At 38.9% G+C, this 15,892-nt stretch overlaps 1 protein-coding gene across 6 annotated transcripts in view; it reads left to right on the plus strand.

Moving 5' to 3' along the window:
• The window catches only part of SYTL5 (synaptotagmin like 5), a 203,072-nt gene that overhangs the window by 165,142 nt on the left and 22,038 nt on the right, over nt 1-15,892 (plus strand). For 3 of the 6 annotated variants that reach the window (XM_068533212.1, XM_068533213.1, XM_068533215.1), the window contains exons 8-11: nt 5,369-5,501; nt 7,168-7,274; nt 9,907-9,999; nt 14,383-14,561. In XM_068533212.1, coding sequence (XP_068389313.1) covers nt 5,369-5,501; nt 7,168-7,274; nt 9,907-9,999; nt 14,383-14,561 — 512 coding nt within the window. Of the gene's footprint in view, nt 1-5,368; nt 5,502-7,167; nt 7,275-9,906; nt 10,000-10,610; nt 10,677-14,382; nt 14,562-15,892 lie in introns of all 6 variants that reach the window. The other 3 variants (XM_068533214.1, XM_068533216.1, XM_068533217.1) reach the window with 2 other exon arrangements.

Consider the following 15,892-nt stretch of genomic DNA (forward strand, 5'->3'; position numbering starts at 1 on the left):
ACTCTATAGATATTTTTAAGGAACAGCCAAAAAGCATTCAGACAGATTGAATAATAATTAATAAGTGTATTTAAATACTTGTAGTCTAAATTAAATTTGCTGATAAAAGGCATATTTAAAATTTTATCAATATTTATACTAAGCGCAGCAAGCAGTACTGTTCAATAGCCAGAAAAGTGAGTGCATAGTTGGTGATTGCACTCACTGCTTTGGCAACCTAACAAGGAATGGTATTCAAAATATTTAGCAACTGGTATGGCATGGGCACTGAGCCATCAGAACAGACCCTGGCACAAGGTTGGGCAGCATCCTGGGGGCCCATCCATGCCGTACAGTGACCTGGATTGTGGGGAGAACTAGGGTTGTGGAGGAGGGGAGCACAGGGAAGGGGAGATGGACTGGGAGTAGCTGATACAGAAGTATTTAAAAAATTTGAACGGCTGGTACAGCTGTACCAGTGGGTAGCAGCAGACTATCAGTCCAGTAACTAGTAAGTTAGTCAACTCTGTTCTCAAAACAAGGCTTACCTTCCTAAGTACCATCATTGGCGGGGTGGGGGTGGGAGGGAATCACCCTTGTCCTGTGCTAGTAGCCTCAAAACTAACAGCCTTTACATGAATATTTCTTTATTTTTTTATTTTATTTAAGTATAGCTGACTTACAATGTTCTGTTAATTTCTGTTGGACAGCAAAGTGATTTAGTTATACACACACACACACACACACATACACACACACACACATATATATATATATATATATATATATATATATATATATTCTTTTTTTTTTTATTCTTTCCCATTATAGGGTTTTTTTCCCCACGTCTTTATTGGAGTATAAATGCTTTACAATGGTGTGTTAGTTTCTGCTGTATAACAAAGTGAATCAGCTATACATATACATATATCCCCATATCTCCTCCCTCTTGCGTCTCCCTCCCATCCTCCCTATCCCACCCCTCTAGGTGGTCACAAAGCACCGAGCTGATCTCCCTGTGCCACGCGGCTGCTTCCCACTACCTATCTATTTTACATTTGGTAGTGTATATATGTCCATGCCACTCTCTCACTTCATCCCAGCTTACCCTTCCCCCTCCCCATGTCCTCAAGTCCATTCTCTACACTTGCATCTTTATTCCTGTCCTGCCCCTAGGTTCTTCAGAACCATTTTTTTTTTAGATTCCATATACATGTGTTAGCATATGATATTTGTTTTTCTCTTTCTGACTTACTTCACTCTGTATGACAGACTCTAGGTCCATCCACCTCACTACAAATAACTCAGTTTCGTTTCTTTTTATGGCTGAGTAATATTCCATTGTATATATGTGCCACATCTTTTTTACCCATTCATCTGTCGATGGACACTTAGGTTGCTTCCATGTCCTGGCTATTGTAAATAGAGCTGCAATGAACATTGTGGTACATGACTCTTTTTTTTTTTTTTTTTTTAAACATCTTTATTGAAGTATAATTGCCTTACAATGGTGTGTTAGCTTCTGCTTTATAACAAAGTGAATCAGTTATACATATACAATATGTTCCCATTTCTCTTCCCTCTTGCATCTCCCTCCCTCCCACCCTCCCCATCCCACCCCTCTAGGTGGTCACAAAGCACCGAGCTGATCTCCCTGTGCTATGCGGCTGCTTCCCACTAGTTATCTATTTTACATTTGGTAGTGTATATATGTCCATGACACTCTCTTACCCTGTCACATCTCACCCCACCCCCTCCCCATATCCTCAAGTCCATTCTCTAGTAGGTCTGTGTCTTTATTCCTGTCTTGCCACTAGGTTCTTCATGGCCTTTTTTTTTTTTTTTCCTTAGATTCCGTATATATGTGTTAGCATACTGTATTTGTTTTTCTCTTTCTGACTTACTTCACTCTGTATGACAGACTCTAACTCCATCCACCTCATTACAAATACCTCCATTTCATTTCTTTTTATGGCTGAGTAATATTCCATTGTATATATGTGCCACATCTTCTTTACCCATTCATCTGTCGATGGACACTTGGGTTGCTTCCATGTCCTGGCTATTGTAAATAGAGCTGCAATGAACATTGTGGTACATGACTCTTTTTGAATTATGGTTTTCTCCGGGTATATGCCCAGTAGTGGGATTGCTGGGTCATATGGTAGTTCTATTTTTAGTTTTTTAAGGAACCTCCATACTGTTCTCCATAGTGGCTGTATCAATTTACATTCCCACCAACAGTGCAAGACTGTTCCCTTTGCTCCACACCCTCTCCAGCATTTATTGTTTCTAGATTTTTTGATGATGGCCATTCTGACTGGTGTGAGGTGATACCTCATTGTAGTTTTGATTTGCATTTCTCTAATGATTAGTGATGTTGAGCATCCTTTCATGTGTTTGTTGGCAATCTGTATATCTTCTTTGGAGAAATGTCTATTTAGGTCTTCTGCCCATTTTTGGATTGGGTTGTTTGTTTTTTTGATATTGAGCTGCATGAGCTGCTTGTAAATTTTGGGGATTAATCCTTTGTCAGTTGCTTTGTTTGCAAATATTTTCTCCCATTCTGAGGGTTGTCTTTTGGTCTTGTTTATGGTTTCCTTTGCTGTGCAAAAGCTTTGAAGTTTCATTAGGTCCCATTTGTTTATTATTGTTTTTATTTCTATTTCTCTAGGAGGTGGGTCTTAAAGCATCTTGCTGTGATGTATGTCATAGAGTGTTCTGCCTGTGTTTTCCTCTAAGAGTTTTATAGTGTCTGGCCTTACATTTAGGTCTTTAATCCATTTTGAGTTTATTTTTGTGTATGGTGTTAGGGAGTGTTCTAATTTCATTCTTTTACATGTAGCTGTCCAGTTTTCCCAGCACCACTTATTGAAGAGGCTGTCTTTTCTCCATTGTATATTCTTGCCTCCTTTATCAAAAATAAGGTGACCATATGTGTGTGGGTTTATCTCTGGGCTTTCTATCCTGTTCCATTGATCTATATTTCTCTTTTTGTGCCAGTACCATACTGTCTTGATTACTGTAGCTTTGTAGTATAATCTGAAGTCAGGGAGCCTGATTCCTCCAGCTCCGTTTTTCTTTCTCAAGGTTGCTTTGGCTGTCTTGAGAAAGAAAACCGGATATACCATGTTCTTGGATTGGAAGATTCAACATTGTGAAAATGACTATACTACCCAAAGCAATCTACAGATTCAGTGCAATCCCCATCAAACTACCAATGGCATTTTTCACAGAACTAGAACAAAAAAATTCACAATTTGTATGGAAGCACAAAAGACCCCGAATAGCCATTATGCTTTGTTGTAGGATACTGACTATAGTTCTCTGTGCTGTACAGTAGGACCTTGTTGTTTATCCATTCTATGTGTAAGAGCTTACATCTGCTAACCCCAAACTCCTAGTCCATCCCTCCCCAACCCCCTCCCCCTTGGCAACCACAAGTCTGTTCTCTATGTCTGTGAGTCTGTTTCTGTTTCATAGGTAGGTTCATTTGTGTCATATTTTAGATTCCGTATATAAGTGATATCATATGGTATTTATCTTTCTGACTTACTTCACTTAGTATGATAATCTCTAGTTGCATCCATGTTGCTGCAAATACATGAATACTTTATTAAACAACACCTAGATTTCCCTAACAGAAATTCCCTACAACTGTGTATACATACATATATATAGGCAGTGTCTATATTGATCTCACTCTTGCATTCTAGTTGATCTAGGTAGTCTTTTCTAAGAGAAAAAGAGACACAAAGAGAAATATTTTCTGTTGAATAAACTTAATACAGCACAGTACTTTATGAAACAGGTTTGCTCTTTCATGATGAAGGGAAGACCTATGCAGAATTAGATGACGATCAAGGTCACAGCTTCTCAATTTCTCCCATTTCTCAGCATCTCTTTGTTTCAATGTTCTTGTCTGCCTTAGCGTGTGAGAAGTACGTTTTTAAAATGGAAAACTCTTAGAACATGAAAGTCTCTAACCTGTCCTCTGCTGTGATGTAACTTATTAATTTTCGGCTTCACATCCTGAATCTTCAGGGTATGTGTTACATGTTCATGACTATACAATATTAATTGGCCCATTAGTGCTCAATATTAATGATACTCCAGGATGCCAGTTTGAAAATTTAATGTCAACGTAATTGCAAGTTGGTCTCGCTTCATTGGAAGAATCCATGTGTGACCAACTTTTTGAAGAGGTGTTGAAAACGGACCTATCCTTTTGACCTCCATCACAGTCTTTTGATAAACCTTAGTGGTCTATAGCAATTAGAAAAGTTAGGAGCCAGATTCCTCCTGCTACAGGTAGTATGTGTTGGAGAATACTCAAAGATCAAAACCAGTGTGTATTGAAGCTGCATTGATTTGCATGCTAAGCAAGTGAGAGTTCCATCTTTCTCGAATGAGTCCATTAACATCTCCTCAGTGTCTAAGGTATGGGGTAAAGATAGGGCAACAAGAAAGGAATGCCTTTCTGTAGGACTTTTGAAGGCACTTTTTGATTGTTTATGGAAGGGGGAAAGAAAGAGTCTCTTTTAGGTTCGATCATTATCACACCATGGTGTCATTTGCATGGAAACTTAACCTCAGCCCAGTTCTCAGAAGCCCAAATTTAGTTTTTCAAAACTCAAGCAAATTTGGAATGATGCAGTTGTCAAGCCCCTATGGGTACAGGCAAAGTTGTGACAGAATTTTCCTTTATAATAAAAGTAAGTGTCTGAATTCTGTCACATGCGCAAGCGTGTATTAGCAAGCAGGTTCCAAAAAAAATAAATAAATCACCTATTCCTGTAAGCTGGGGAAGTCCCCATTCTTTATCCCTTTATGAATTTTAATAAGTACCTTGCATGAAATTTCATTCCAATAATGACGTAAGCAACCATGTTCTGATCATCCAGCCTACTAGATGGGAAAGGTGGCATGGTCTTCTGTTAAGTGAGGGGTGCTGGAAGTAAGGGGTGGTTGAGGAGAGAGCGTGTTGACAGTGAGGAAAATGTGGGACCAAACAGAGTTCTAACCCTGAGCACTACTCTGAGGGTATGAAGCTTGACAGATTCTTACACATAGTTCATTTAAGTTTGGAGGTACTTGCGTTAATACCATCTTTCCTGCTAACCATATGTTAGACCACTCACTAATTTTGTGAATGAATAATTATTTCAAACACCTTTTGTGCTAGTTAGCAAAGCTCTTAGTATATATTTTAGAGAGTAATTATTGATAGTAAGTTTTAGAGTTATATGGACTCCAGGTATCATCTGGCTCCTTCTAAAGAGTAATAGACATAAATGTGGTTATACTGGCATATATTTATATGGAAGGATTTGGAAGTCAATTACAGTCAATATAACGGGTTTTTTTTTTTTCATTTCTACTTTGTGAGAAGGAACACGGTTTCGAAAATTCCATGGATTTGGCTGCCATTGAAAGCACCTCTGAGGGTCTCACGAAGAGTCATCACCGAAGAACTTCCGGCACACCTTCCATAGCAGTGTCCAGGGCCTCCCTCTCCTCAGGTGGGTATTTGCCACATGACTACTCTGTTGTAAACATGACTAAATCGGGTGGAGTTGACTCCGTTGTGTGGCATTAAATGGATGTTTCATGCCTTAGAAAATAATCATCCATTCTTTGACCCATGGAGGGAGGCCCACTCCATAAGAACTGCTGAAAAGTGGACCCAGGTGATGCCTCGAGCCTCTTGCATTCCATGCAAAATCCATGAATCTTGGATTTGGCAAGAGTATACAGTATACAGTCATCACTGCCAAGTCTCCGAGCTGTACCAAATGTCAGTAGAGGAGTGCAGGAAATACAGTTGGCTCATTTGATACAAAAGATAAAGACACATGCCCAGAGTTCAAGAAAATGGTAGTTCCATTGATATGGTGGTCAGAAGTGCCCTGTATCTTGACAGATTAATCATTATTCCATGGTTTAAATAGAGAGTTCTTTGCAAGCAACGTTAAGGGATTATTAATAACCCTTTTCATTTGTATGATACCTTCAAAAGTATCATTTCACTTCAGTATCACAACAACCCTGTGAAGCAGAGATTATTTATGTTGCGATTTTATTACCTATGAATAAGGAAACTCTTTAGAGAAATATGTCATAATTAGGAAGTTTCTGTCCCTCGTGTAGATTTGAAATCATGACAAAATCCTCAACAGGAAGAAATTGCCACTTACTTGATGATATTTGCCTAAAGCCTAAGGCTGGATTCTCTGTGCTGAGTTGGAGAGCCTCTCCCAGCTAGGTAGCTCTGAAGGGTTGTCTAAATGAGCATGTTTATTGTTGCATTTTGTTCAGGACTAGAAAATCGGTTCACCCGTTAAATGAAAAATTCTAAGCTAGCCTAGAAGCCGACCTCATAGAGTGCATTTCTACTACTTCTACTCAATAGCTCCTGTGTTTTGAGTACATACTCTGTGTCAGGTGCTATGCTAAGCAGTTCTGTGTCATTTATCATTTCAAACTTAATTGCTCTCTTGCTCTCTTCAGTCTTTCTCGTTTATAAGCCACTATTCTATCTCAGCAGGGCTTTGACATAGAACTGTTTTATGGAAATAAACTGTGTCTCGGTAAGCTATCCACGGCATTACTGACTTTTGCATTGTTCTTTATATTTTTAAAAGCAAGAAATTCTGCTCATGAAAGAATGTTCTGGTGCCTAAAGAAATAGAACTTCCTCTCAATTTCCCTACAGCCACTCCCTTTTTGTGTGAAAGGAACTTGCTGTATCATTTCATTGCATTTTATGTCAAATATGAAAACACAGTAGATTCTCTAAATATTTAAATAAAGAATGGTTAATGTTTTATTTTTTTTCTAAGCTTAAGGGCCCATTCTGTGAGAGTTTTCCAAAGTGTATGAGCAAAGCAGAAGCCTTAAACAGCTTAAAACGTTAGTATTTTATAGTAGAGCATTTGCCCTCCTATGCTCAAAGGAGAAATGAACACATCAGTGTTGGTAAGTCAGTCCAAGGAAATTTCAAAATACTGTTAAAAAATGGAAGTATGTTAACATAAACAGCATGAAGTTACTGACGCTGTTGCTTTCATGACACTATCTATGCCCTATGCCGAGAAAGAATTGGAATAACGATGAAACATTTGCGATGAAAAGTGAACCCTTCTAACAAAACAAGATGATTCACATCTTTCCTTTTCCTTCCTCCAGACCGGAGTCGATCTGAGTTAGATTTGAGTGGGTCATTTACAGAAGATTTAGAGGATACTGTAAGCATAAGAAGCAAGTCTGTCCCTGGGGCTTTAGACAAAGACTTGGTAAGTTGGATGTGGAAGAGAGTCTAATGATCATGAAGAAAGGGCACAATCTGGTTCCAAACCTGTGCGCTTTGAGGTGAGGATGAGTTGAGAGTGAAGTGAGGATATACAATAATTTCTTCCTATTAGTCTTCACAACTAACATAAAAACAACCAAAGAATGATTTAGAAAAGGTAACGGGGGTGGTGGTGGTGGTGGTAGTGGGATGAATTGGGAGATTGGGATTGACATATATACACTAATATGTATAAAATAGATAACTCTTAACCTGCTGTATAAAAAAATAAATAAAATTAAATTAAAAAAAAAAGATTGGCGATAACAAGTGTTAGTGTGGATATGGAGAAAAGGGAACCCTTGTGCACTGTTGATGGGAATGTAAATTGGTGCAGCCACTATGGAAATCAGTATGGAGGTTCCTCAAAAAATGTAAAAAATTTTGAACTACCATATGCTCCAGAAATTCTACCTCTGAGTATTTATCTGAAGAAAATGAAAACACTAACTTGTAAAGATATCTGCACCCCCATGTTCATTGCAGTATTATTTACAATAGCCAAAACATGGAAACAACCTAAGTGTCCATCAGTAAGTAGATGAATGAGTAAAGAAGTTGTGGTATATGTATACAGTGGAATACTATTCAGCCACAAAAAAGAATAAAATCCTGCCATTCGCAACAACATGGATGAACCTCTAGGGCGTTATGCTAAGTGAAAAAAGTCAGAAAGACGAATACCATGTGACCTCACTTATATGGCGCATCAAATAAATAAATAAATAAAAAGCAAGCTCTTAGATACAGAGAATATATACTGGTGATTGCTAGAGGCGGGGGGAGGGGGACGGGAGAAAGGGGTGACCTGTTTTTGTTTTTTGTTTTTAGTTCAAATACATTGAAAAGAAAAATGGTAACAGGTGATCAGGTTAATGAGTGAAGATTATCTCTAAGAAAACACCTGTTGGGGATTTCAATTCCTGGTTAAAAGCACATCACTAAATCTAAACCCCGAGAAATAAGAAACCACAACATTTCCTAAATCAAATGTTACTAGACTTAACTGACTATATATTTTATATGAACATTTCTACATCTCCAGTTACCCCCATAAACTACCTTCTCCATTGAGACCAACTTATGTGAAAATTAATGTTTAAGGTGAACTCATTTATAAAATGAGAAGGTTGAATTAAATTATTGTTAAGGTTCTAATGTTCTGATATTCCAATTTCTATAATAGCTATAATCCAATTTGAACTCCTTGGAAGAAAGAGAGAACACAAATGTTAAATGACATTAATATAATTTTTCCAACACAAGCCAGGAAACTTAGTTCTAAAACTCAGTGTTATTTACTGTAGTATTAAAAAACTGCAAAGTATTTTAAAATCTACCACAAAAGGGCAGGGTTGGGGGTGGGCAATGAGATCAAATGGTTTCAAAGCTTACTTGATATAAAGCTTTTAAGGAACAGCTAATTCCAATGTTATTAAACTATTACTGATCTTAGAAAACTCTGAAAATCTTCAAATTCATATTATGAAGCCATTGTATTGATATATAACCTTAATACTCAAACTTGATTTTAAAAATAGCTTAAAAAATGAAAACTACAATAATTTATGAATATATATATATATAATATTAAGTAAAACCTAGCAGTGAATCAAAAATATTGCAGTAAGGATAAGTAAGTTTTATTCTAGGTATGAATGGAAGAACTAACATATATAAGAATATCTATTACATAATTAATATTTCAGTATATTGAAGGAGAAAATAAACAACTATGTCAGTAGATACTGAAAACTATTTTAAAAAAGAGAATGTAATTCCAACAGGATGCAAAATATTAGTTTCACACGTGAGGGTGAGAGGAGTGCTAGGGAAGAGAGGAGAAGCAAAAAAGAAAGGTGTCCATGATAAAAAAAAAAAAAAAAAAGAGTATGCATGATACAATCCATTTGTGTGTGTGTGTGTGTGTGTGTGTGTGTGTGTGTGTGTATCCTATTCACACCATCAAAAATTTTTGAAGTTTGATCATTAATATGTTAGTGGAGATATGAGTTTTTTATATTACTTGAAATTTATCTACATTGCTTAAACTTTTTTCTATAAAAATGTATTACTTAAATAACCAGGAAAAAAAACAGTGGGGGAAGAAAAGTAGAATCTGGGATTTTGGACAAGAATCTAGCATCTAAAATAGTTTATTCTGTTGGAGAGATTTTCAAGATACATTTCCCCATTTTGACGGTATATATACACACACACAAATGTGCCCCAATCTTTTAAATTAAAAAATAACTTTAAGTACATTGCTCAAAGTGAATCACTTTAGTGAGCAGGGAGGTAGGAATTGAACGCCCAGGTCTGTGTGATTCCAAATTTTGTATTCTTTCCATAAAGCAAGCATCACTAGGACGGAGACCCCAATCCTCTGATGGTACAATTCAGGTACCATCAGAATGGAAGGCAAAAGAGAAAAACCTAGGAATGGGGTGATTTCTAGATATTTGTATCTGATTTTTCAAGTATTTAAGAAAGAAAGTGGTTTTTTAAGTGAAAAGACTTGCTAGGAAAGAAATAAACCAAACCACTGATTTTTTTTTTTCCCCATCCTTCCTTAGGACTACTTGGAAGAGACGGAAGAAGGCATTGATGACTTAGCGTCCTCTCGGTTTTCTGCAAACACCCACAGTCTAGCAAGCGGCCTGTCAACCGTAAGCAATTCTCTAGCATGCACCGGAAGATTCTTCCTCCGTTGATTTTTTGTGCATTTCCAAAGGAGAGAATAATGTTCTTCAGAAGCGCATGATAGTGATTTAAAAGTCATTATAGTCTCCTGCTTGCCCTTTGTCCGCAGAGTAATTTTCACTCGGATTTTGTGGTGGCTTTTCCTAAGGCTCCTGATTCCTTCCCTCTCCTACTTTCAAAACCTCTCCTCACCCAGGTTTTAAAACCTCGTCGCTCCCTAGTTCAGGCTCTCATCAGCGGAAGCCTATGAATTATCTCAGTTTTCAGCTGTTAAATTTCCCTGCCACCATTCTCTCAAGTCCCCAGCCATCCTCCACTCTACTGCCAGTCACTTTCCTAAAACATGTACCCAAGTAGGTTTCTCTCCTACTCCCACATCAAGTCCATAGCTTTCCACTGCCTATGGAATAAAATCCCTTCTTACTTTGGTGTTTGAACCCTTCTTTGAGAGGGCTTTAGGAGCCCCCGTGTCCTTATACACATCTATATGCCTACAAGTCTTGTCTTTGCTTCTCTGATTTCTGTCTGTTGCTCTAATACCCTTTTTTCTTTTGACCTTTGGGCGACTTCCTTAAAGAATTCTCAAGCAGGCTCTGACAGGAAGTGGACCTACCTAAGTGTGCCTGACGCTGACTCAGACACTGTGAGTGTTCAAGCTTTTCCTTTTTTCCAGCCATACTTCACAAAATTCATGGTACAGGGAATCTAATTAGGTAGGCAATTTTTCCAGCATTTATCTCTTTCTGACTTGTATACAGTTAACCAGAGGTTCTCTTTTATAAGGCAAATAACATGATCAGAATCCAGGTATTCCAAAGAAAGAACATTTGTTAAACATTAGAATCTGAGGAGCAGTGAAAAGATACATGGTCTAAAATGATTTACCACGAACAAGGCACCTTTAGAATAAACATCTCTGTTTAACTCACAGCATTGGCTTGGTTAAGAGCATAAAGTTTGGTTAGTAGTAAAATTTCTATAACTTCTTCAGTTTCTCCCAAGCTTCAGCACTTGTGGGTTCTTAAACTGTCTTTTCTATATATGGGTCTCATGCTTACAGAGGACCCTCTTTGAAGAAGTGGCTACAGAGGAATGTGGTGTAGATACAAGTCAGTGATACAAGGAGGCAGTGAGGTATGGTGGGGAGGTCCTCAGACTAAAAATCTGGAAATCTTGGCTTGATGTTGTCAACAAAAAAATTAATCAGTCGGTCTAAGAAAGAAATGGGAAATTTTACTGGAGCCAAATTGGGGATTATAACCCAGAAACAGCATCTCCAAAAGCTCCGAGAACTGTTCCGCCCATTAGAACTCAAGGCACAGTTATATAAGTTTTTTGAGACAGAGGGCTGTACATTAAATGATGTATTACTGACAGTTTATACAGTTCGGATCTCAGTGTCATCATGTCTCCTTACAAGAGCAAGAAGGAATGTTATCTTTTACTGAGTTTCTTATTGATGCTAGGAGAATGTTGCTTCCTATGGTTGAGCAGTTATTTCTGCCAATGGGGGAGGTCTGGTCGATGCATGATACAGATACACAATGCACAGTGTGGGGAGAGAGGAGGCCAAAGGGTAGAGAAGATTTTTTATGTTTAAATTTTTCTTGTCTTGCCATAAAATATGAATTTTATGTCACAGTGTCTTGGCACTGCCAACAATTTCTGTGAGCCAGACTTTACTCATATGTAACATGAGGGGGTTGAGGCTTATTCTTGAAGCCCTTGAAACTCAATGCATGGTCCATGGACCAGCAGTGTTGCATCACCTGGGAGAGACTGGAAAACGCTGTCAGCTCACAGAGCCCCTAGTGTCTCAGTAATAATTTCATAGCACTCCTAGGCCAAAAGTAATACCTGACTAGCCCATTTATTACGTAGTTAGCTTGAAAAACAAATTTAATAAGCACTGGGATCCTAACAACTTAGTAGCCATTTGAAAAAATAATATACGTAACTTGAAAGAAAAATAATATTTTTATTCCAGTCTTAAATAGCCCCTGATGGGATGTGCGTGCCTGATGGGCACTACATGACTTGTCAGATCTTGGAATCTGATCGGGCAACATCATTTTCATTTCCTGTTCCCCGTTGATTTTTGTGCAATACTTGCTTTTTGTCATAGCAACTGCCCAAAACTCAGCTTCACGTAGATAGGACTTCATTGAAAAGAATAAGGTGGAATTTAATGTTAATACTGTGGACCACTGTTCGTAGTTTGCATGGTGTCTGGTAGTTGTTGCTGTGTTACCCTTGAAATTTTAAAATATCCTGCTTTGCCCCTGTGAGTTGGCTCTGCTGCTTTGGGATGCCGAGACACACAGTTTGGGAACTGTGGACCTAGGAGTTAGAAAAGCAGAATCTCAGACCCCCCCCCCCCCCGGGACTGAATAGATCAGAATCGTCATTTTAACGAGATCCCCAGGTGACCTATATACAATTAAAAATATATATATTTATTCATTTTGGCTGCACTGGGTCTTAGTTCCGGCAAGTGGGATCTTTAGCTGCAGCATGCGGACTCTTAGTTGCGGCATGCATGCGGGATCTAGTTCCCCGACCAGGGATCGAACCTGGGCCCCCTGCATTGGGAGCGTAGAGTCTTACCCACTGGACCACCAGGGAAGTCCCGACCTATATGCAATTGAAGTTTGCAAAGCACTGCTCAAAGACACTTGCTATCATGAAAATTTTGATGTTTTATGAATAAAAAAGATGAATTAGGTCACTCACTGGCTTTCTTTAAGTTTTAATTTCCACATAATTATGGAATCCTTGGTTTGCTCTTGCCCTTGACTTAAGCTTGGAATAGATACTAGCCACATCACCCACTTCCTGTTTTTTGATCAGTCTCTACTCTGAGCAGTTGGAGGAAGGTAATGACTTTTGTTTTATGTATAAACAAAAAAGTATAAAAAGTAGGAAGTCTAACCTCTCTTTGCACTCACTATAGTCCTTCCGAGTGGTTCACAGACAGGCTTTTGACACTCCTGGGTCACTCCTGAAAGCCTTCCAGGTGGCCTTTTGTGACAGTCGTGTTGCTAAGACACAGAGTTTGTGCTGCTGCTGGTACTACAGGATAATTTTGTTACATTTAATTTAAAATATGTCTCTTGTTATTAGTGTGTCATCAGAAACTTCATTCATTCTGGTACATTTGGATAGAGTTTCTTTTTACAGTTTAATTTTATTTATTGGTTGGTGTGTTATTTTCTTCTTTAGTGTTCTGTTTTGTGGGTTGCTATTTTATAGATGTGTACAAAGCCATGGTCTTATTACTAGCCATGTGGCTGTACAGCTGCTCAGGGGGAGCCCGGCAGCTATGGGCATATGACGTTCTCCTGGCATGCCCTTGTTAAAGATGCAGTTTTGTTACTGAACCAAACTTGGGTCTGCTCGCCTGGGCACAGTAAAGGCAATCTACTGACACCAGATTGTGGTGAAGGATAGTACAGTGTAGATTGTAAAAGCACCAATACAAGGAGGGGACAGGTGGTTGGTGCTCTATAAACCCCCGAACTCCCCAAGGGGTTTCAGCAAAGCATTTTTAAAGGCCAGGTGAGGGACAGGGGTTGCAGGGTATGTGATCAGCTTGTGCACAGTTTTCTGACTGGTTGATGGTGTTCAGTCTTTAGGCTCCAGAAGGTCTGGGGGCTACGTGTTCGTGGTCATCAAGTAGTTAATTTCTTCCAATTTGGTGGGAGTTTTAGCATCTGTAAAACAACTCAGGAAGTGTGCATCTGATACTATTATCTGGGTGCTTCAGAGAGGAGCTATAGCAGAGGATATGGGGGCAGGTCTGTCCTGGGAAGGCCCCATAGGGTCCTGCTCGGTTAGAGTTCCGGCTTCCCAGAGACTGATGGGATACTCTAGGTAGATGTCAGAGAGAGAAGCCTGTGGCTTATGCTAGCACAGAAATATGAAATGAGTTTTTCTTTGTCCTGATCAATGCATTCTAGACCTTGAAGTAGATTGACCTTGAGTCTACCAGTGAAAAAGGAGAATGCTACAGGGATGAGGAAAAGAGATATGATGGGAAATGCCTCAATGACCCTGTATTCATTAGAAGCAGTGAATAAACAATGGGTATTCACTAACCCAGAAAGACAATGCTTCCCCTCCCAGCAGGTTTCCTGACTTCCTTACTAATGGTGCTAGTTCTTGTCCTTTCTCAGGCTTGGATTTTATACAATACCAGAAAAACAAGCGATTTTTGCTTTCTTCCTTTCACCCTAAACTTCCCTGCTCGTTATAGACAATGGGAATTGTAATTGAATGAAGGGAGGTAACTTCTGTGAAGAGATCACTAGCATAACACTAGATGCCTCTTTTCATCTTGTTTATTCCAGACCAGCCTGAACAGCATGATGAGTGTTTACAGTGAAACAGGAGACTATGGCAACGTGAAGGTCAGTGGGGAAATCCTTCTCCACATCAGCTACTGCCACAAAACTGGCGGGCTCTACATTTTTGTCAAGAATTGCAGAAATCTGGCCATAGGAGATGAAAAGAAACAGAGGACAGATGCGTAAGCATATACCGTATTCCTTAGACTATTTCGGTCACTGCATATGTGAGTATGTGTGTTTGTCAGCATGTGTGTTTCTTTTTCAGAAGCGTCTTAGCATTCCTCTAGATTCAGAAGGTTGATCGTCACTTTCTTCCTGTGCCAAACTTCTAAATATTCTTTGATGTGCATGTATAATGGTTGCGTTCATGGTTACCTGATTTTTACTTTTTTATTTTATTTCTATTCTATTTTATTCTGTTTTATTTTATTTTATTCTATTCTATTTTATTTTATTCTATTCTATTTTATTTTATTCTATTTTACTTTATTTTATTTTATTCTATTCTATTCTATTCTATTCTATTTTATTCTATTTTATTTTATTCTATTCTATTCTATTTTATGGCTGCACTGCACGGCTTGTGGGATCTCAGTTCCCCGACCTGGGATTGAACCCGGGCCACGGCAGTGAAAGCACCAAGTCCTAACCACTAGACTACCAGGGAACGCCCAGATTTTTAAAAAGCTATTACTCAACGTGATTCAGGACTGACAGATTTGTAGTTCACACAGAGGCAGCTCTTTGAGATAGAAGGCTAACACATTGGCACACCCCAGAATGTATAAGAGCATCCTGTTAAATTTTGTTCTGGGAAACCCTCCAGCGAAAATTACCAAGCTGTTCACCCAATTGAACAACTTGAGAGGGCAATTATTGCAGCTCTCAGGATTTCAGGGATGAGCCCAGGAAGGCAGGGATGACAATAGCACATTGGAAAGAAGTTAGATACAAAGATATGTCATGCCTTCCCAGGACCACTGCCAGGTTTGATGATTCACTAGGAGGACTCACAGGTCTCCACACGTAGTCATAATCAGCAAAGGGAAAAGGCATATGTGGCAAAGTTCTAAAGAATCCAGGCTTAAGCTTCCAAGTATCCTTTCCCAGTGGAGTCACATGGGATGCGCTTAAGGTGCTTAAGTCCTCCAGCAACGAATTGTGACAACACATGTGAAGTGCTGTCTACCAGGGCAGCTCATTGAGAGACTCAACTGGGCGTATAACAAATTCCCAGTCTCCCAGAAGGAAAGCAGGGGTTCAGCAGAAGCCATATTATTTCCACAAATATTTTAGTCACAGTGAGCCACTTATATCTGTTCTGGGAATGATGAGAATCCTCCTGAAATCCAGGTTCCCACATGCCAGCCAAGAGCCGAACTTATAAGCAGGCATTTCTAAGGAGAGCAGTCTCAGACCTGCTGTTTACCTTTTTTCTACCTAAAAGATGACCTAGGTTCAGTAAACAACTCAGCAAAGCTGTTTCCAAATTAGACAAACAGATGGATTC

This window comes from Eschrichtius robustus, chromosome X, assembly GCF_028021215.1.
Source record: "Eschrichtius robustus isolate mEscRob2 chromosome X, mEscRob2.pri, whole genome shotgun sequence".
Classification (NCBI taxonomy): domain Eukaryota; kingdom Metazoa; phylum Chordata; class Mammalia; order Artiodactyla; family Eschrichtiidae; genus Eschrichtius; species Eschrichtius robustus.